This window comes from Hemiscyllium ocellatum, chromosome 1, assembly GCF_020745735.1.
Source record: "Hemiscyllium ocellatum isolate sHemOce1 chromosome 1, sHemOce1.pat.X.cur, whole genome shotgun sequence".
Lineage (NCBI taxonomy): Eukaryota > Metazoa > Chordata > Chondrichthyes > Orectolobiformes > Hemiscylliidae > Hemiscyllium > Hemiscyllium ocellatum.
The window spans coordinates 123114667-123137901 of record NC_083401.1 but is presented as its reverse complement, the minus strand read 5'-3'; the positions used below and the strand labels follow the sequence as shown (position 1 = coordinate 123137901).

Below are 23235 nucleotides of genomic sequence, written 5' to 3'. Positions count from 1 at the left end.
TGAACGAGTTTGATGCATTAGCTTAGAATGTTCCCTTTTGGGGCATTTATCAAGCATTTCAGTAACTGAGGACTACGGCCAAAATTAGGAACCAAAACTTAGATTTTTTCTGGTTTAATTGCTGCATATTGTTTCTGACAGAAATAATCCTGAGCATTTTCAACCTGTCAAGATCAGATTTGATTGTGTATCGGGGTGAGGTAGATGATGAAGGTTCCTGGCCTAATCCTAGAATCCTACTAGGAATGGTCAGTTATAGATTTACCAGCACAGAGCAGGCTTTTGTGCCAGACTAGGCTGTCAGTATGTCCCAGTAGGCAGAATCGAAACAGGAGTCAGTGGGCACAGATTGAATGTTGTTTGAACCTGGGGTCCACTGTACAGGGGACAGATAATGAGTCCCTCAGCCACATCTCCAGATTAGTTTGTGTTGTCCTTCTAAAGGTCCCTTTTCTGAAATCCATCTCTGTCCCATAGGTGGTCTTCCACAGAGTAGTTTACTGCTGCCACCATCTCATCGTCAATAGCAACAGCTTACACTGCATCATTGATATAATGAAACATGAAATTGAGATGAGGAGAAATTTCTTCACCTTGAGAATAGCGAGCTTGTGGAACTCTCTGCCACAGAAAGCAATTGAGGCCAAACGCTGGATATTTTCAAGAAGTTGTGAGATATAGTTCTTAGAGTGAAAAGGATCAAAGGATAGGGAACAGAGTACTGTTTTGGATGATCAACAACCATCCACGAATGGTGGAGCAGGCTCAAAAGTCAAGCAGCCTACTCCTGCTCCTATTTTCTATATATCTACCACAATGTGCTTCACAGGAGCATTCTGAATGAAGTATGGCACCCCAACACCTACTGCACTCAGTACCCCTCCCAATTCACCATTCCCCTTTCTCTGTCCTACTTCAGTCCCATCTGGAGTGATTCACAAAATCAGGGGATTAGTGTTTTGAATCCTTCTTCTCACAGAGAGTAGCTTCCTAAGTTCAGCTCAACACCAACATTTCTAAATTACATCTTGATGTTTGACTCAATAAGGAGAGTTGTAATGCAATGAAATTACAATATATGAGGAGGCCTGTCAGCCCTCTGTGCTGCTGTATGTGGTGGCACTTTCTTCTGTAACCCCATTTCCTTCCACAACATTCCTTTCCAAATATTAACTCATCCATTTATGCTGAAAAATCTCTTAATCAAATGGCCCAAAATCTGAGAATCTTCTTCCATCGTCTCCCCTTGGTCCTCCCAATGAGTATATTGGAGTTCTAATATCTCCGAATTCCTCATCCTCCACTAATAGAAACAACCTATTCTGCAGTGAAAGGTTGTTTCCATTTAATTTCTGCCAAGTAATGAATTATCCACTTGAAGAAGGAAAAAGGTTTGTGGCTGTCCTTGTGTCTGTCCTCCTTCAGAAATACCACACAAAGCTGAGTAAAGCTTAGTTTCCAAATTACTACAAAATGTTGATTATTTTTTATCATCACTAGCTCATCTTTCTTTCCTGCGTCAGCATTTAAACCATGGTTTCAACCAGGGCAGCACAGTGGCTCAGTGGTTAGCGTTGCTCCCTCACAGCAACAGGGACTTGGGTTCGATTCCCGCCTCGGGGGACTGTCTGTGTGGAATGTGCACATTCTCCCTGTGTCTGCGTGGGTTTCCTCCAGTTTCCTGACACAATCCAAGGATGTGCAGGTCAGGTGAATTGGCCATGCTCAGTTGCCCATAGTGTTAGGTGCATGAGTCAGGGATAAACCTAGAGTAGGGTAATATTACTATTACCCCAGACGTACTATTACCTATTACCTATTACTAGGGTAATATTAATATTACCTATTTCTAGGGTAATAGGTCTGGGTGAGTTACTCTTCGGAGGGTTGGTCTGGACTTGTTGGGCCAAAGGGCCTTTTTCCATACTGTTGGGAATCTAATCTCAGCAAAATTGCTTCACCTGCCCACCCGTATAAGTGTTGTTTTGAGACCCAATGTAGATGATGTAGTTACACAAGACCAATTTATTAGATTGGTTCTGTCTTGTTTGTAATATGCAAATACAGATAGCATCAGATAAAACAAAATAAATCAGCATACACAAACTGTACCAACAACAAAATGTCTCATCTTTTCTTCTTTGCAGGTTTTTCGCTAAACATGAGCTTCCGAATTTAAGAAATGACAAAATCTCTGAAATACAGATTTGGGTCATGAACAATATTGATGGACCTGTTAGGTAAAGATGATGTGTTGATTCTTATATTTGACAATAGCAATATATTTTCCACCCATAAATGAAAACAAACATCATATTAACTCTTCATCTCCTGTCGAAACAGTTTGCATTTTAAAAGCTAAGTAAGAGCCTTGTGATATTTTCTAACTGTCACTAGTTTAGTACAAATGGGATAAGGTTCGTTTTTCAGGTGTTGTAAATTACCGAAAAAATGAATCGAGTTCAAAAATTATTTGAAGGCATTTCATTAAGAAGCAGCAAAATGAGGCAGAAACTAAATATTTAGGAAAAGCATACAACCTGTGACAGTCACAACTGACTTACTGGCCCCTAAGGAATGGAAAGCACAGCATTAATCTCTGTAGCTGGTGGTGGCAGCTCTCTAATTAAAGTGTTAGAAAATTCCTTTCCTGATCTTCCTCCCTCTTCCTTAGTCTTCCTCCATCTGAAGTCAGCATGCTTCCCTTTGGGAACACCCGTTTAAATGCTGCATTTCTAAGGGTTGATGGCTTACCTCATGTCAATCTCTTGTTTGATCCCATCCCAATTACCAGGGACAGGTACTCAAGGTAAAGCCTTCCCCAGCCCATCACCTTGCCTTGAGGTCATCTTGCAATTTCTGTCCTGCTGGGAGCCATTTGTTAATTCCAGCCTGTCACTTGTCAGGATAGAAGGGGACCAGACCTCAACCAGGCAACATACAAATGTCAACATGAAGCCTATACCTGGAAACCACAAATGAGAGTCCTGAGAGCACCATTCTCCTTGAATATTATCTTTGATTCCCTTTGTCCCTGACTATTAAGGATTGCTTCCTTTTGAATAGACAAATTGAAAAGGACTAATCAACTGTCAGGCAATCACAATATATTGCCAACTCATTCCATATTATTCTTTAAGATACAATGGAAAGTATCAACTTCTTACTCTCCCTGTTTTAATGCAGATGGTTAAATATTACAACCCATAATGAAAGGAGAGAAAGGTTTCAGGTTACATATATGTTTTAATCAATAATGGCAGAAAGACAATAGTTAATAAAAGGCCATTACTGAACAAAATCCAAGTGATTGTGACAATGGATGTGAGGGATTGGTCACAGTATTACAATTTACTATAGAGTGGAGAATAAATGAGAGAAATACTATTTAGAAAATGAGTGAATAGAATATATAACATAAGGTTATAATAACAGAGCTCCAAAGTAAAGGAGCAAAATACTGCATGTGCTGGTATCTGTACTGAAAACAAAAAAAAGCTAGAAATCAAAGCGGCATCAAAGGAACAGGAAATTCGACGTTTCGGGCATAAGCCTGATCCTGATGAAGTTTTCTGATGAAGGGCTTATGCCCGAAACGTCGAATTTCCTGTTCCTTGGTGCTGCCTGACCTGCTGCGCTTTAACCAGCAACACATTTTCAGCTCTGATCTCCAGCATCTGCAGTCCTCACTTTTTACTAGAAATCAAAGCGGGTCAGGCAGCTTTTGTGAAGCAAGCGCAAGCTAATGATTTGAGTCTAGATGACTCTTCAGCATTCTGGTGAGAACCATCTGGACCTGAAACGTTAGCTTGCTCTCTTTCCACGGACGCTGCCTGACCTGCTGTGATTTCCGACACTTTTTGCTTTCAGTGCTGCCCAAAGAAAATTTATGCAGAAAGGTAGTGGAAGGCAAAAAAGAAATGGAGTATATATTGTGTGTATAACAATCCTTCCTGATTCTCCTTTCGTAATGAAACATTGCTTGACAATAAATGGGAAATAAACTGGAAAAGAGAGGGACAGTAAGTTTTAAAAGTCATTAAAGAAGCAGTGAAGACCATATAAGAAGGTGACAGTATAAATTGTTTTAATGGCACAAAATAAACATGAATTGCTAACTTATAACTTTATAACTTATAACTCTACACCTTTTTTAAAAAGCTCCTGGACTCAGTCAAAAAAGACATATATGGGTGGGAAAGAAATAAATAAGTAAGTGAAAGAGTTATGGCATCAGTCCAGATTACAGGTATCAATGGGTTGGTTCTCCTTCCGTTTAATTCCAATTCCTTTCAATTCTTTGATGAGGCCACAATGTCGTGGATACACTAGCTCTAAATCTTTCATTCACTTTTTGAAGATTTTCTCTTTCAATGTATCTCAAGGATATTTTTTGCAGAGAGCAAGCTGCTCGAAATCTCTTTCAAATCTCCATTCACAGAAGAGGGAGTGCTCACAAAAATGGATTAAAATGTTTTCTCTTTCACCAGCTGGCTCTTTCTGCTGTTTGTCCAAATACAAAGCAGTAGCCACTCACCCTGAGAACCAAATAAAAAATTGTTATGGTGCTGAGTATTTCTGAACACACACACGCACACACAGACACAGACACAGACACAGACACACACACAAACAAACAAACTGGTCCTGGTTGAAAAACCAGCCAAAAGTCTGTCACTGGCCAGACTCTTGCCCTGAACACACACACCAAGAAGCCGTGGTGTCTAGTCTCTTCCCCATAGCCTGAATAATAAACATTACAGATGTAACTCTCAATAAGTTCCAGTAAATGATTGTTTTTAAAACAGCAACATCTTTTTCCACAGTTTATTAGTTTGACAAATTATCTTTTTCCCACTAAAGTGTCTTTAGAGCAGGATTAGGATTTGATTCTGATAGCAGTAAGAGTTGACCATTATTCAACCTCTACACTGACCTTCAGATTCATTTGTGGGCATTCCCTGATCAGCCTGCTCAGAGATGTTGCTACATTTCCTTGGAGCAGGTGGTACTTGAACCCAGGCCACCTGACTCAGAGTTAAGGACACTACCACTGCACCACAAGAACCTTGTAGCTTTATTTGTACTAATCTAGACAAAGATAACACTAGAATTTGCCTTAATTAGACTTTTAAGGATCTTACTAAATTACCTAAGCGGGTTGCCATCACCCTGATCTGCCCTCTGGAGAATGGCTGGAAGATGGCATGATGCCAGGAAGCCAGCATGGCAGCTGGTGGTGTGAACTTATCCCCATTCCTGCCTCATGTTGTGAACTATATGGTGGTCAAAATCGTGTACACAGTAGCTGTTCATTTCATTTGCTTTACTTGTTTTGTTAGGGGGATAGAATTTTCTGGAAAGATATCTTCCACACCCAAATGCACATCAGAAAATTAATACACACAGCATGTTTTTCAGTGCACCCTTATGGCAAACAAAGTAGTGATAAGTACTGAGAGTAATCTCTACTATTGGTTTGCAACGGTAACGTCTCTTATATGAGACAACACTCAAGCTTTTTCTATTAAGTTTGTGCTCATCTTTACTCATTCTGTTAGGGAGACTTGTGGGACAGGCACTGTGAAAGATCTTGAAGACATCATAAAAGGACGACATTTCAGCTACTCTTGCACAGACAATTACAGGTACACGTGTTATTTTATTATAGTAAACAGTGGCACTTTTAAGCAATAAACTCCCTATTAGAAAACTGATTTAGTTAGTTTGAAGCTACTGCTCTTCATCAAAATGTTCTTTACAAGATGGCAGAAGAGGTGCTCGAAGCATGACAGGAAAGAAATTAAATAAACAATTTCGGCCTCACCTGACACCCTTCCCAAATCTTGATATGGGGCTAATTCAAAGAAATGTGGTGGATGATCCATGCCCATGAGCAGAGACACCCATACTGTCAAAGTCTCATTTGGGTTAGATCACCTGTAGTGGTTATTGGATAGTTACAGACACTAACTTCCATACTCTCTATTTGGAAGTCCACATGAAGCAAGACTTCAATAAGACATGGGGAGACATAAATCAGTAACTGGCCATCAGGCAGCAATGTTCTTAATTGTTCTATTGATACACTTCAATTTTGAGTAAATAGCAGTTAAGAACCAATTCATTTGCTATTTTTGGCTCCAATGCCGAAACTTTTGCACAGCAAGTTCTTGTTGATGGCAGCCATTCAATATGTAATGGAGTTGCTAGATAATATTGTTAGTTTAATTTGACACTGTATGTCCATGATGAAAGGAATTGCTCACTATAACATCTGTCAGCTGAATGACCATGCAAATTCTCACTTTTTTTAAGTGCAGATAAAAAGTAATCCATGTTTGTGAGCTGCTGCTGTACGGTTGATCGGCACCAGTTAACTTTTGATGTGGTGATGTTTCCTGTTTATCAGAAATGATATAACAAAGTGTCTTTGGGCTTCACAACCAAAGAATCTGAACTAATAAATTGGATGTTTGTCTAATTGATAAAACTATCTCTTTATCTCATTATTCATTTGTATTTTAAGCAAACACTAGAATATAAAGGGAATTAACTGAAACTTCAATTGCTGTTGAACTCTTTCACGTTTTAGTCACCAATCTCTGAAGAAAATGTAATTACATTGCATGTGAGAGAGAGCCTATCATGAGTTACTTCACACACTGAGTGACGTGTAGTTGTATGCCCACCAGGGCATTTTGCCAACTGTGGGAGGTTGGAGCCAGCTTTTCTTTCCAGTACTATTTACTATTTAAAAGCCTCTTCCCATCACCACTTTACCAGTGTATAAGCCTTCCATTACAGGGGAAATCGCCAAGTGCAGGAATTCCTTCAGGGCTTAGTTGATGCCCCCTTAATCAGACACTCTGTGTTTAACAAATTGACCCTTTGGTGGCATGGTCACTCCTGTGGCAAGCCTCCTCTGGCTTCAACAGCATCAACCCCATGCCCTCACCAGAGTCTTCCCTCTCCTGCACCCCCTAGAGCCAATTCCTTGATTGGGAGGGTGGGCTGTTGCAAGCCATTCTGTAATGGCTTGTGATGGTCATCATTCCCAAGGCACCATACCTTTCTAATCTTGCAATGTGATTTAAAGTGATATTGTGTTTACCTTTTCAATAGCCTTCACATTTTTTATAACCTTCTATCCAGCTTAAGTTGCCCAAGTCTATCTCGTCTTCCACATAGCTCTATTCCTGAGTCTGACGATTAGCTCCCAAGCTCAACAATCCAGTGAAGTTTGGTAAAACCTGTTAAAGAAAGTTGGGAACAGAGATGGTAAATGTATTTAGAAATGTTCACCTCCATGGAAGAATACTCACTGATATAAACTGTTTGGACCTTTGTTGGAATCTATTTTTCAAAAATAAGCAGTGCCTTTCTGATACCATGATAGGATAATCCAGGCTTGTGTGCACCGCGGATTGAATTTTAGAATCACATCTATTTTTTTCTTCCATAAAATAGATGAAAATGCATGAAAAGATTGGGAAGTTTATTCCATTCTACCTGATTCACTGCAGGTAGCCAATAGAAAGAGCCATATTCTGAATGGACACTCCAGATGGGAAGAGGCACTTGAAGGCAAAGTTTGTAATACTGTCTCACTGTCTGAGTTGTTCCAGTTTGTGTAATGAATAGAAGATTAAGGTTTGCGTGCCCAAATTTTCCTAACCTGCCACCCTATGAAATGCCCCAGCTCACTGTTAAACACACGATCTGGGAATCACTGACCACAGAATTTTCTAAGAAACACATTTTGCTTTCTCGTTCTTGTGCAGAGTTATTCGCCTGCTGCAATGTGTGGACCTGCCAAACCATCCAGCCTGCAAATGTATTTAATCAGAAGATCACGCTGGGGTCCGAGCTTTGTCTTATATAATGTCTGGGAGCTTGTGCTGAATCATTTTGCATTTGTAGGATTGTACACGTTTGCTTGGCTTTAGTAAAATTCTGCAAAAAAACAACAGGAGTTGCTTAATTCCTTTCAGAACAAAGTACGTTTTATTTATATGGATTTGAATTCTACATTCCCAGTAAGGGGTTATGCTTACAACAGGAGTGCCATTCCAAGGTCATGACACTTTTGAAACTTTGCTAGGACTGTAAGATGCTGGTTATCTTTTTAGGTCTTTGTAGACTCTGCTCCAGCAATTGTTTTCATCCAATCTTCTCCAATAATTATTCAGTTGACTTCTATGAACTCCTGAGTCAACTAAATGTATTCTCCTAAAGCCTTTTAAAGCCCCCTACCTCATTTGCCAAACCTCACACTTTGATATGAACAAATTACGTTCCAGTGTTGTATCCTTAAAGTGTAGAGCATTGGGAGTCAACAACTCAGAAAGGTGAATCTGTCAGTCTGTGCCCATGTGTGACTGATACCGTCTGAATCCAAGAAGTTACCTAAGACAAACTCAAGGTGGTAACAAAACACATAAAAGTGCTGAAGTGGATCATTGTCCCAGGTACATCTGTGGGAAAATGCTGGCTGGTTTGCTCTTTCCAGGTTTTTATTTCCCATCTCAGTTTCTGTAGCATTTCCTGTCCCCACGACACCTTTCCAAAAATACTGTAATCACTACACTTCTTATGCAACCAGCTATATTGGAGTTCAAAAAGAAACTAGGTATGTTTGCCTCCTATTTGAAGGAAATGTTACTTCAGCACTGCATTCAATTTTCCAATGGAAACGATTTTTCAAAATTCAACCTCTTTAAATGTGAATTCTATGAGCCATGCAATTGCATTTCAAGGCAGTAAACTTTCAGAAATCATCTGAAATTTTAATGTTTTCATAAAGTTGACCTCTACTTTTAAATATTTAAAATGGAAGAGCTGGATATTAATATCCCTGATTTAATTGTTCAAGGATTGCTGGCTGTTGTTCAGCTGCTAGGAGCCTAATGTCTGCAATTATTTTCCTAAATCTCTCCACCTCTCTTTTCAACTTTACAATACTCCTTTAAATCAATTTATTTGACCCAGCTTCTGCCCTCATAACCCAAAATGTGACTTTCATTCCTGATGAAGAGCATATGCTGGAAATGTCGATTCTCCTGCTTCTTGAATGCTGCCTGACCTGTTGTGCTTTTCCAGGACCACACTCACAACTAGTGTCAAATTGCATTTAACAAAATGTATGATTAGAAGGAGAGAGAAAGAAAGACTGGCATTTTCCTGAGACTGAACTACAACCTGAGCATAATACAGGAAAGGATGGAGGTTGTCGTCAAAACGTATGGTGCTGGAAAAGCACGGTCAGTCAAGCAGCATCCGAGGAGCAGGAGAATTGACATTTTGAGCATAAGCCCTTCATCAGGAATCACCAGCATCCGCAATCTTCACTTTCTCCTAAAAGATGGAAGTTGAAGTGTTCCCAGATGTGAGGGGAAAGGAGGAAACTCTGTTAGTTTGAATTCTTCTGTTCTTCACACAAGTTAAAGCCAGATTTCCAGCTTTCTTCTTAACAGTGTTGAGTAGTGTTCTTTTCGAAGCAGTAACGCTTCAGAACACATCAGAGACTCTGTATAGTTGACTCATACTTTTAAATGTTTAAAATGGAAGAGGTGGACATTAACAATGTTGAGTAATATTTATATAAGAGGTCAACAGAGCTCCCCACTCTCTACTGGTTCTAACCAGCTAGCAAAGTCAGTGACTACTGTGGTCATAGTTACATGACAGCATACATCAGAAAATCATTAAAACTGACCTTGAAAGAAACCTCAGAAGAGTGTCATTTAGGGTTTTGGGCGAGGATGCAGAGTCAACAAACAACAAGAAAATTGCAGATGCTGGACATTTGAGATGAAGACAGACAGTGCTAGAAAGGATTTGAGCAAGGCAGGTAGCATCTGTACAGAGAGAGAACCAGAACAGGGAGAAGTTAGCAATGTGACAGCTGTGCAGCAAGAGATCAAAGGATTGAATGACAGCGGCAAGCCCAGAAGAAATGGAGTTGCAGGAAGAAACAAAAGGTGTGCCTAGAGTAGGTGTGTTGCTGACTGGAAGAAAAGTGGAACAGGCAAAGAAAATAAAACAGAACAGGGAATAGAGTTTACAATTTGAAATTGTTCAGCTCAATGCTGAGTCCAGACGGCTGTAGAGTGCCTAATTGTAAAGTCAGAGATGGAGATGTGAATGGGAATGGGGAATGATTATGGGCCTCCAGTGACAGGCATCTTATTGGGCACAGGGTTGTGTGTATCTACATGGTTACATGGTTCACTAAGAAGGAGGTCTTCCACCATCTGCAGCCATCTGGAGTGACTTACCATAAGAATCTGAGCCTCCTGAGTTATTGATACTCAGGCACGTCAAGTGAGTATATCCTGTGTTAGGGCTGACCCATCCTTGCAGCTGGATTGTAGTTTCCATCCATTTAGCTTGTAGAAGGGCATGCAACTGAGGGAAGAGATAAGCAAATAATGCCAAGTAAAGTCATAGAGATGCACAGCACAGAAACAGATCCTTCGGTCAATCTTGTACATGCTGTCAAGACATTAATCCAGTCCCATTTGTCAGCATTTGACCTATATCCCTCCAAATCCTTAACATTCCAGATGTGGGCATGTTTAAACAGTTGTTGCAAAATTCTAAAAGCCAGAAGCAAAGAAACAATTTCCCACTAATTGACTTTTGTAGAAAATTGTTCCTTTGCTTCTGGCTTTTCAAATTTGGCACTAGCATGTTAAAACATGCCCACACCTGGAAGGTCCTGTTTGTGGCTGTAAACCTACATACGAATATTAACTAATGACATTCTGGAAGAAGAGCATGATGGCAGTGATCTTTTTAGTTGATGTCGGGATATATAAGCATGGAGGACAAACAATTAGGACTTTTGAAGCTACGTGCCTATAAAAAGTTTCAGGAGGATTTTTTTTATTCGGTTTAGGTAGTTCATTGTCATCATAGTTTAGATCAGAGTGCTGCTGGAAAAGCACAGCAGGTCAGGCAGCATCCGAGGAGCAGGAAAATCGATGTTTTGGGCAAATGCCCTTCATCAGGAACAGAATCAGGTAGTCTCCAGGGTGGAGAGATAAGTGGATGGGAAGTGGGGGTGGGGGAAGGGAGCACAGAGTACAATATGTGAATGGGGATGGGAATGAAGGTGATAGGTCAGAGAGGGTGGTGGAGTGGATAGGTGGAAAGGAAAATAGGCTGGTAGGACAGGTCATGGAGACGGTGCTGAGCTGGAAGTTTGCAACTGGGGTGAGGTGGAGGGAGGGGAAATGAGGAAACTGGTGAAGTCCACATTGATGCCCTGGGGTTGAGTGTTCTGAGGTAGAAGATGAGGCGTTCTTCCTCCAGGCGTTGGGTGGTGAGGGAGTGGCAGTGGAAGAGGCCCAGGACCTGCATGTCGTCGGCAGAGTGGGAGGAGGAGTTGAAATGGAGCACAGGGCGGTGTGGTTGATTGGTGTGGGTGTCCAGGAGATGTTCCCTAAAGTACTCTGCGAGGAAGCGTCCAATCTCCCCAATGTAGAGGAGACCGAATCGGGTGCAACGGATACAATAAATGATATTGGTGGATGTGCAGGTAAAACTTTGATGGATGTGGAAGGCTCCTTTGGGGCCTTGGATGGAGGTGAGGGAGGAGGTTTTGCAACTCCTGCAGTGGCAGGGAAGGGTGCCAGGACAGGAGGGTGGGTTGTAGGGGGCAAGGACCTGACCAGATGGTCATTGGAGGGAATGGACTTTGCGGAAAGGAGAAAGGGGTGGGGAGGGAAATATATCCCTGGTGGTGGGGTCCGTTTGGAGGTGGCAGAAATGTCGTCAGATGATGTGGTTTATGCGAAGGTTGGTCGGGTGGAAGGTGAGGACCAAGGGTGTTCTGTCCTTATTATGGTTGGAGGGATGGGGTTTGTTCCACCACAGAACACACCATGGCCTCCTTCTTTGGAGACCACAATTTCCCTTCCCACGTGGTTGAAGATGCCCTCCAACGCATCTCGTCCACATCCCGCACCTCCGCCCTCAAACCCCAGCCCTATGTTATGTTCACCCCCATAAACGTCACACTTTCCCAATGTGTCCTTGGCATTTAGATTGCTCCTTAAAACCACACATTTTGATCCAACTATTTGATCATCTGTTCAAATATTTCATTCTTTGGCTCAGTGCTCATCATTTGATTTTTTTTCTGACTCTAGACTGATATTGTTAATAGTTCTCACTTCTTTGGGAATTCCTCTTCATTCAGATCTGCTGTGTTTCTCCTCCAAATGCAGTCATTGAAACCTTGGTTTTGCCAACCTACTGCCTGATCTCCTACATCCTTTTCCTCTCCAATGGGAAGGGTGTGACATTGCCTCCCAAATCTGTCCTGGAATGCTGTGCTTTAATCCCTCCAATCAGATGTCCACCTTATCTCAGTACTAAAGCGGCTCTTATCAAAATCACAAGTTATATCTTATGTGACTGTGACAAAGGTGAACTACCTTTCTTCATCTTCCTGCACCTTTGAAGCAGTTGATCACATCAACCTCCTCTCTCACTCTCTACTATCATCTAACAGGGTGGGATTACACTGAGGTAATTCTATTCTTATCTCTCACTCCACTCACACACTTAGCTCTGCAATTTGACAATAACCCTGACTTCTCACCTACACACTCCCAATCACGGAAATACAGAACCTGTTTGCAGATGGTACTGACAACAACTCTATGCCTCAGATTCTATTTGAACAACCTTCAGTTGTCAGACTACTTGTCTGTTGTTAAGTGCTAGATGAAGAACACTTGGCAGAATGCAATTGTACAATTCATGTACTGGCTGATTCACCTCATTCATGTGACATCTTCCTCTGCTGTCAGGGTTCAGTCTTTGGGAGCCTTTAAGCACAAATCACTTAGAGGAGAGTAGTCAAAAATGTACGGGCTTGCTGTAAGCTATACAAAGAAAGAAAAACAAAACAGTCTCCAACTTTAAATCACTAGGTAAGTCAAATGGTGGTGCATTATCAACTCCCTTTTGCTGTGGATATTAAGGGAGATATCAGTGAAAACTGAATTTTTTCAACTCTATGTGTAACATTATCAAATAACCATATATTTAAATAAAAGACTGTGCAAATTTGAGAGGTAGCCTTGCTGTCAGTACTGACAAAGAATATTACAAGGTGTATAGCACTCTGGATTTCACTGGGGAGCAGAAAAGCCAAACGGGAGAGATTCTGAAAGCTTTGAAGACAAACATTTAACCCCACATTAAAGTTATTTATCAATGGTATGCATTCAACATCAGAATATTGATCAGTGTGCGACCACATTGATATTTCTAGCTGAATTATAAGATTTTGGGCAACTGAAAGAGATTGAATTTTCTTAGCCACGAGGGGGATCCTGCTTGTGAGCACACCTGCTGAGAAAGGTTGTACTACCTCTTAAGGAAGCTATCAATACACACACAAGCTCTGAGATTGTCAATCAACAGCAACAGCAAATTAACGGGTGAAGAGATACTCAGAGATATTCCAGCCCAAAGACAAATAGACTGGATAAAAAGAAGAAATATCTGCAGAAAGAAAGATCTAGGCAAGAGGACAGGATACAAATATTGCTAAGAACATCATATAACAGAAAAGAAAGCTTCTCCAGCATGACAAAAGCAGTGATTTAACTGCAAAACGCTGAATTACTTTGCATATAAGTATTTGGCTAGAAAGAAAGAAATCAACTTGAAAGAAATGGCTGCTGAAGAGGAACAACCAAAGATTATGATGAAGCACTCTAGGCCATACCATAAGTTGGCATTGCCAGGTCTAAAAGTAGTTTGGGACTGTTAGAATGACCACTTCATACAACATCAGGTGTTTCACAGTTCGGATGCAATCGCTTCAGGTGGAGACCAAAGAAAGAAGTCCTGGAAAAGTAAAACAGAGATCAAGAGGATGCATGCAGCTTACGATTCTGTAGGACAAGGTCAAAAAGCTGGCGAGGTAGGTCGTAATCAAGAAAGTGACAACTCCTGCAGACTGGATTAATGGCCATGGTAGCAGTGAAAAAAACCTGGAAAACTAAGGGTGTGCATAAATCCAAGGATGTCAATGAGGATTTAAAGAGATGCGACCAATCCATATCAACCATTGATAAAAGTTTAACACAAAATGCTAATGCAAAGGTCTTTAATACCGTCAATGCTAAGAGAGTTACAGGCAAGTGAGCTGGATAAAATAAGTTTCTAAGTATGTTCCAGATATTACTTGGGAGATATAGATGGGAATATGTGTCTCTCCCCTCTCTTGTCAGCATTTAGCAGGGACCATTGTTTTCAGGACAGCCTGGTCCATACCTGCTCCATGCTCAGCATCTCCCCACACTCTAACAGCACCTCCCCATGCCATCGCAGAATGTGCAACACCTGCCTGTTTAATTTCTCCTTCCTCGAAGAAAGTGAGGACTGCAGATGCTGGAGATCAGAGTCGAGCAGTGTCGTGCTGGAAAAGCACAGTCGGTCAGGCAGTATCTGAGGAGCAGGAGAGTCAAAGTTTTGAGCATAAGCTCTTCAGGCATTCCTGATGAAGGGCTTATGCTTGAAACTTCGACTCTCCTGCTCCTCGGATGCTGCCTGACAGGCTGTGTTTTTCCAGCATCACACTTTTTGACACTAATTTCTCCCTCCCCACTATCCACCTTCCAGATAAGGCAGTGATTTACCTTTACTTCACTCAGTTCAGTCTACTATACACGCTGCTCACAATGTGGTCTCATCTATAATTGTGTGCAGTTTTGGTCGCCATACTATAGAAAGGACGTGGAGGCATTGGAATGAGTGCAGAGGAGGTTTACCAGGATGTTGCCTGGCATGGTAGGAAGATCGTATGAGGAAAGGCTGAGGCACTTGGGGCTGTTCTCATTGGAGAAAAGAAGGTTTAAGGGAGATTTGATAGAGGTGTACAAGATGATTAGGGGTTTAGATAGGGTTGACAGTGAGAACCTTTTTCCGCTAATGGAGTCAACTGTTACTAGGGGACACAGCTTTAAATTAAGGGGTGGTAGGTATAGGACAGATGTTAGGGGTAGATTCTTTACTCAGCGGGTTGTGAGTTCATGGAACGCCCTGCCAGTAGCAGTGGCGGACTCTCCCTCTTTATGGTCATTTAAGCGGGCATTGGATAAGCATATGGAGGTTATTGGGTTAGTGTAGGTTAGGTTGGCTTTGGTCAGCGCAACATCGAGGGCCGAAGGGCCTGTACTGCGCTGTATTTTTCTATGTTCTATGTTCTATAATGGGAAGATGAAATGCAGGCTGGGCACTTCTTGTCTTCAGCATTTACACCAAACTTGTCCTAGCTGCTATCAGTTTGAAGAGCTCAAAAGGATGTTGTGAAACTTGATAAGGTTCTGAAAATATTTACAACGCTGTTACCAGGGTTGGAGAATTTGAGCTATAGGGAGAGTCTGAACAGGCTGGAGCATTAGAGGCTGAGGGGTGACCTTATAGAGGTTTACAAAATTATGAGGGGCATGGATAGGGTAAATAGGCAAAGTCTTTTCCCTGAGGTCGGGGAGTCCAGAACTAGAGGGCATGGGTTTAGGGTGAGAGGGGAAAGATATAAAAGAGACCTAAGGGCAACTTTTTCACGTAGAGGTGGTAAGTGTATGGAATGAGCTGCCAGAGGAAGTGGTGGAGGCCGGTACAATTGGAACATATAAAAGACATTTGGCTGGGTATATGAATAGGAAGGGTTTGGAGGGATATGGACCAGGTGCTGGCTGGTGGGACTAGATTTGGGTTGGGACATCTGGTTGGCATTGGACCGAAGGGTCTGTTTCGTGCTGTACTTCTCTATGACTCTATGACTCTGCTTTTTCTCCAGAGATGCTGACAGATCAAGTGAGTCTCTCCTGCAATTTCTGTTTTTATTTCAAACTTCAGCATCTGCAGTTCTTTGTTTTATTCAGGAATGAAATGCAATTGAAAATGCCTGAGATCAAGTACATAGGCCATTTACTGACAGTGAAAGGGTTTTGCCCAGTTCATGACGAGGTCATAGCTGTAGCAGATGTGAACGCAGTACAATTATTTGTGAACTGTTTAGCAAAGTTCTTTCCTAATTATTTATAAGAATGTGAACCTCAATGCTAAGGTTGTGATATTGGGACATCGAGCAAGTTGCAGTTTTCACTAGAATCAAATGACTAGTGATGTTGATGCTATAACTGGGGTACTATGATTTCACAGAGAGTCAAATCCGGTAAACGCTGCTTAAAGATGTAACTCTCCAATACTGCAGGAAGAATTCAGCTGCATCTTTAAAAATTTGGGATATTCCACACCACACCCTATCTCCACACTAACCTCATGCAAATGAAAATACAGAGGTGGCAGTAAAAATCGCCAAAGAGATCATAACAAAATCGAATAAATTCAGGCATGTCAGCTCAATTGTATGAGGTGAACAAGAATAACTAGACATATCAGCACAATCACAGGGATCTATGCACAGCTCGATAAGCCTTTCCTTCACAGATCAGGAAGATGTGATCTCACTATTGCCACAGAGTATAGCTCATCAGTCCCAAAGGCCCACTGTTGCCCAGTAATGGAAATGAATCAGCCAAAATAGATACCATGAAAACAGCACGCACCAAAGGAATGGCATTCCCCTAAAGAAGGAACATCAGCCTTGGAATGACCAGATACCAGATAAAAAAATCAGTGGGAAAGTGCACACATGCCACTGGGTGACCTACTTTTTTTAATGACCATGTATGCAGTGCATGTATACTGACTGATGAAAGTGGAACTAATGAGACTTAGAACATGTTTCTGTCAACTTCTGGTAATTTTCATTGTGACCATGTACACTGGGCAACTTGTAATTTTAAATGATATTTTCTTGATGTTTTTATGAAAAGGGGAATGTTTGAAGAAACATAATTGTACTGGCTGGCTTTCCATAGTTACACGATCTTTATCTCTGCTGTAAGACCTTGGCGTGCAATCTGTGACAGCCATAAAGCACACATTCCTTCAAACAGATAGAAATTTTCTCCAAGTACAGAAGATTGAAGAAGGGAAGATCGAAGCCACTGTCTTTAGTACCTCACACATTTTAGAGTCTATTTCATCGTCACCAACTCCATTCCCTTTGATGACAATTTTCGAAGTTGGAACCAGTTTGCTTGTAATCTTATTATTTTTAATCTAGAAATGCATTTTCAGAATATTTCTATAACATTAGTTAAGGTCACTTATTTTCATATCTCAATTTTTCATGTAACAATGCTCCCTCCCTCCTGTCTCAGCCCATTTTCTGATGATTATTTCATCCATGTCATTGCTACTTCTAGATTGAATATTACGACATATTCCTGGCCCAGCTACCTGCATTTTATCCTCAATGACTTGAGATTGTTAGAAATCCTGTGGTCTCTTTCCCTACTCATGTTAAGCCACATTCAACCATCGTCCTGTGCTCACTGACCTATCATGTCTTTGATGAATTATTGTCTGTATTTTAAAATTCTCGTCTTTATTTTCAAATCCCTCCACGCCCTCATTTCTCTCTAACTCCATAATTGTCTTCCAGCTCTCTCCAACATTGGCACTCATGTAATTCCGACTCTTGAGCATCTCAAATTATAATTGTTTCACAATGGTGATTGTGTAATTAGTAATGTTTAGAATTCCCTCCCTAAATCTATCCATCTTTCCACATCTCTTTCTTCCTTCAGGTGACTTACTAAAATCTGTCTGTTTCATCAATATTTGGGTCATTTGCAGGCATTTTTCTTTATGAGGCTCAGTGTCAATGTGGAAAGGGGTGGTGCTGGAAAAGCACAGCCGGTCAGGCAGCATCCGAGGAGCAGGAAAGTCGATGTTTCGAGCATGAGCTCTTCACAGTTGAAACGTCGACTCTCCTGCTCTTCAGATGCCGCCTGACCGGCTGTGCTTTTCCAGCACCACACTTTTCGACTCTATCTCCAGCATCTTCAGTCCTCACTTTCTCCTCAGTGTCAATGTGCTCATGTGTGAGTTTTTGCTGCCTTTTCAAGAAGTCTGAAAGCTAAGTAGCGAAAAAAAAGCTGATGATAGAAATATTGAAAAGAGTTCAAGCACTCTCTGGGAAGACTGCCCAGCGTGCTTTTCATTTAATGCCAGAAAGCAAGAAAAGCAACACAAATGGGGCAGCAGCAAACCAAGAGGGAAAGAAAAAAGTTGAAAACAGAGAGAAAAAAAATGGACCCGAGTAGAGATAATGGTGAGGAGAGAGCAGGAAACTCAAGGGTTGAAAGTAAGGGTTAGAACTAGACTGGTGCACAGCACTACCTGCTGGCAGTCAGTGGAACAACGAGAGTTCCAGATTGACAGTAAGACTGAGCTCTGCAGTTTCAGACAAATTAAAATTGAGTTTGGATATTATCAGAGCACCTGAGTACAGGGTACAGCAGATGTCCTTTCTTAATGCCCCGAACACAAGTTGGACGACACTTGCAAAGAACGTGAATCCAGGATAGAGTGTGACCAAAATGTCTGAACCATTGTAGTGGTGTTTCAGAGAAGCTTTAAAAATATGAGGGGTTTTGATAGAACAGATAACGAAAAGGGATTGCTAGCTGGGCCACATGGAAAGGGGAATGAGGTACATTAGGCAAGTTTTACAAAGGCAGGTTTTCCCTGAAGAAGGGCTCATGCCCGAAACGTCGATTCTCCTGCTCCTTGGATGCTGCCTAACCTGCTGCACTTTTCTAGGTTTTACAAGGAGTCAGCATACGTGCAACAAGTTGACTTCTTCATTGTTTTATTCAAAGACAATCTCTATTTGAGAAAAAGCAAAGAAAACTGAAAGCTGGAATTAATTTCCTTTATTGATGCCACTGCAATTAGAAAGGAACAAAGAACAGGGCGTAGTCTGATTACAGTAGGGCCATATTCAAGGCAAAGGTTACTGAGCAATGTATAACTCAGCAAGGCATCAACTTTGACAACCAACTCTGAAGAATGTGCCAGCCATGCACCTGTTTTGGGGGTGAAACGCCAAATTTTGAAGCCTCAGCCTTGTTTAAATAAGATTGCCAAGTACTGTGGGTCATGCAGCTATCCTGATGAACAACTCTAGATTCTAGCAAAATCTCAAATCAGGCAGCGGGGAAGCTGTCAATCTGGCAGCAAGTATAGTCTGGGGGTCGGGCAGGGGAGAAGGAGCTGGATAAGTCGTGATTGTGGACTGGAGATATTCAGAATTGCACTGGTCCTAAATGTTTTTGTGTGCCTGCAGAATCATTAATGTTGTGGTAAGTTTACGCTGCAATTTTGAGGCTGTTAATCCCTTTAATGCTGAGCCAAGTTTAAAGCCAATCCCTAAAAATGTGCAACATGAAAATAAACTATGCTGAGAGTTGCTGTGTAATACCTTCCAATTGACAGTGATAAAGATATATTCTGTAGTATTATCAGAGTATGAGTCTTGACCAATAGCATTGATAGATATTGACAGATATACATGTCTTACAGGTTTCTAAAAGGAAGATCAAGGGGAAATAAAATAATATAGTAAATTTTACTCGAGATGTTACTGGGCAGAACTAATAAACATAGCTGATATAGGTTTGCCATAAATAGGGTATTAATTGTATATGTTTGTTATCTCAGAGGATTAAACTTTTATTGCTGTAACTTTTTTTTAAACTTGGTTGCTATTGGTCATAATTGTTAAATGATTTAAAGATCTTCGAGTTCATTGGCTGATTTGTCTGCTTTATGATTGGTTAACATTGGTTGTGTTTACAAATGGGTAGGAAAGAGTTTAAAAGGGAAGTAATCTGGGAATAGTTGTAGAAGGGTGTAGCTTTTAACATTGATCCAGTACCAAAGAAGAAACAACAATTTGAAGATGTTTTTGCTGAAAAGTTTGCACCTTACAGGTAAAAACACTTATTATGTAACAATTGTCTGTGGTTTTGCTCCAAATCTGATTCAAGTATGTGTATATACTATTGTTTCTGAAGATCAAACGGTGCCAATTATTTTATGTAGTGTTTTTTGTCATTGTCTCAACTCGCTGACTAAACCTCGTGGTAAAATGCTACTGGATGTGGGGTGTTCTATGTAAAAAGCAGAACAAACAAATGTATTCAAATTTTAATAGAGTTTTATCCATCCAAAATCATGTTTTAAATCCAATTATTTAGGGATTGTAAAAATGTTTGTGACACATTTTGAATCTAATTACCAGACCTTTGATATTTGTGCAAGGTTAGATCTAATGCCCAGAATCAATGCAAATGTTCAGCAACTGTTTAAGGTAGTATTTTGTTTGAGATTCAGGAAGTGGATGTATCAGAGATTAATGAGAAAAACCTATTCTTCTCTAGATTGTGTTAATTCAAATCAATTGCACTTTTTTAAGCCACTGAAAATATGCTAATTGGTTTTTTTTTGTGTGCAATTTGGCTTTGTTTTAATGATTAATATATGGAGTCAATGCACAAATATAAAGTTGGTTCTATGTACAATATTCTTCACCTGCAATTATTTCTTAGTAGAATCCCATAACTGGATAGATTAATGTAAGTTTTGATTTAGTTTGGTAGCAATCTCTTCTTTGAGTTGACAAGGTTCTGAGTTCAAGACCCTCTCCAGGACTTGACTAGACAGCTGGAGGCTGATGAACATGTAAGGTGCCCTGTGTGATTCTGTCTGCGCCACAATCAGACTGAATCAACTTTTTTTTAAAAAAAAACAGATTTTCAGAATCTTACATGGATTCATGCAGTTTTTGAGCAAAATAAAATGTAATTCTGCAAGTACAAATTCACCCCACAAACTTTTGTGTGTATGTGTTGGGGAGTGGGGGTTGAGGGAGATTTAGTGTGTGTGTGAGTGTGTGCATGCACGTGAGTGTGTGAGCTTAAGAGAATGTGTCTGTGTGAATATATGGTCTGTAGGAGTGTGTGTCTCTGTAGGAATATGTGTGTGTGTGTGTGCGCGTGTGCGCGCGCGTGTGTGTATGCAATGGGATCACCTAAACCCAAGGTCCGGTTGAGGCCATCTCCATGGGTACCGAACTTGGCCATCAGCCTCTGCTCAGTCACTTCGCGTTCTTGCGGCATATGAGGTAGGCCGCCTCACACGAGTACCTGACCACGTACATAGTAGGAGGTGTCCCCATGCATAATAGTGGTATCAGTGTCGATGTTCTGACACGTCTTGCAGCGTCTACCATGACAAGGTTGTATGGTGTTATTGATCATACACTGCAGGCAAGGATGCCCTGAGGCACGGTACATTGCCGAGACCAAGCAGAGACTACGGCAATGGATAAATGGGCACCACACAACAACCAACACACAGGAGTGCTCCCTCCCTCCCAGTCAATAAATAATTTCAGTTACATCACACTGTAAACATTTGCTATAAATTGTGTCTTATGATCGTATACTCCACAACCACCTGATGAAGGAGCAGTGCTCTGAAAGCTCGTGCTTCCAAATAAACTTGTTGGACTATAACCTAGTGTTGTGATTTTTAACTTCCTACTGCTTATAATTCACCTTTTTGGTCATTTTATTACATAATGGGTTCCATATGATTTGGTTTGATTTTATTATTGCCACATGTACCTTGGTACAGTGAAAAATATTGTTTTGCTTGCAGCACAGGCAGATCATACAATGCAAAGTGCACTAGGGTAATAGAACAAAGCGAGGAATGTGATAAGCTGTTCTTGAATCTATTCAGATATGTGTAAACACTTTTTTTTAATGTCTTCTGCCCAACGGAAGAGGGTGGAAGAGAGTATAACCAGAGTGGGGGGTGGTGATGTCATTGATTTATGTTGGTTGCTTTCCTGATGTAGTGGGAAGTATAGATGGAGTCAGTGGATGGAAGATTGGTTTATGTGATGGATTGGGCTGTGTTCATGATTCTCTAGTTTCTTGTGGTCTTGGGAAGCACAAGAAAGCACAATAACATCTCTTCTTCTTCGGCATGTCCACAATGACACTTTCCATATTTTTTTTTTTATGGACACGTTGATACATCCAGATAGGATGCTGAACTTTCTCAGCCTCCTGAGGAAGTAAAGATGTTGTTATGCTTTCTTGACCACTGCACCGACATGGGTGGATCAGGACAGATTGTTGGGGATTATCACTTTCCAGGAATCTAACAGTCTTGACCATCTCCACATCAGCACCCCTGATGCAGACAGGAGTGTGCCCTCCACATCACTTCCTGGAGTCAATGAGTGGTCGTTCTTGTTGATTTCTGCAGTGAAAGTGTGGAAAAATGGTTAGCCGTGGGACATCCTGTACATCATGTTTTCTGATTTGTGCATTGGAAATGTTGATTGAAAAGATTGTTTGTGTCCCCAGGAGATCTTCTAGTGATATTCTGAGCCGGTAACGGGAAGAAATAGTGGCAGAGAGAACCAAGAGTATTTCACAAGGAACAAGACAATAAAGGACCATTTCCACTAGCTCTGCTTAAACATGAATGACTTAGATGCTAGTCACTAAATTAGTTGTTCTGGCTGCTGGTGCTGTACTGTGTATATTTGGAGCTCTCAAGTTTTTTTTATTTTTGGTAGTTTTACAGGGAGTGTTCAGACTTCTGCAGCAGAAGTATATTTATAGCAATTCAAACACTGTACTGAACAAGTTCCTTTCCGACATGAGTATCTTTGTAGATCTTCCATTTGGAATTCAGTATGACTGAGAGAATGAGCTGAGCCACCTTCCAGAGCAGTACCAGCCGCTAGTAAAAGGAGCAAGACAATGATGTAAAGATCACACCAGATCTACCAAGGGCTTTCCGAGATGCTATCCTCCTAACTGAACTTCAGCAACAACCAGTGCTGTGTTTGTCTTCATCTCTTTAAATAAAGAATGAGTGAAATCTGCCAACGGCTCCTGCTACAACTTCAGATAAGCATCTTTGGCTGTTAAGGTTACCATTGTCAGATACATAAAAAATTAAGAACATCTTCCAGATTGGAATGTAAGCAAAATCTGTATGCTATTGTATAAAGGGAATTAGACACTGATGTTTTCTAGACAGAGATACAGAGACTACCATGTGATCACCAATGAAAGAATGACCTCTGCACAGTCTTTGGAGACAAAACCCAACTTCCATTTCAAACGTTGGTTTGAGATATTGGGAAGTTGAGTGCAACTTTAAAAACTGCACACCACAAAGATCAATTCTCCCCGCCCACTTCCACATACAGGGAGTACTCCCATAATGCAGTAATTGCGTTCTTGTGTGACAGTGTTA

At 41.0% G+C, this 23235-nt stretch overlaps 2 protein-coding genes across 2 annotated transcripts in view; both read left to right on the top strand.

Annotated features, from left to right (window-relative positions):
- The window catches only part of LOC132816861 (ADP-ribosyl cyclase/cyclic ADP-ribose hydrolase 2-like), a 30165-nt gene extending 22320 nt beyond the window's left edge, over positions 1-7845 (top strand). The window contains exons 6-8 of the mRNA XM_060826888.1: positions 2148-2240; positions 5562-5648; positions 7785-7845. Of these exons, the coding sequence (XP_060682871.1) occupies positions 2148-2240; positions 5562-5648; positions 7785-7845 (241 nt within the window). The remainder of the gene's footprint in view (positions 1-2147; positions 2241-5561; positions 5649-7784) is intronic.
- Positions 7846-19772: 11927 nt separating this feature from the next.
- LOC132815982 (uncharacterized) overlaps positions 19773-23235 on the top strand; it is a 37348-nt gene continuing 33885 nt past the window's right edge. The window contains exon 1 of the mRNA XM_060825377.1: positions 19773-19880. Coding sequence (XP_060681360.1) covers positions 19850-19880 — 31 coding nt within the window. The 5' untranslated portion in view covers positions 19773-19849. The remainder of the gene's footprint in view (positions 19881-23235) is intronic.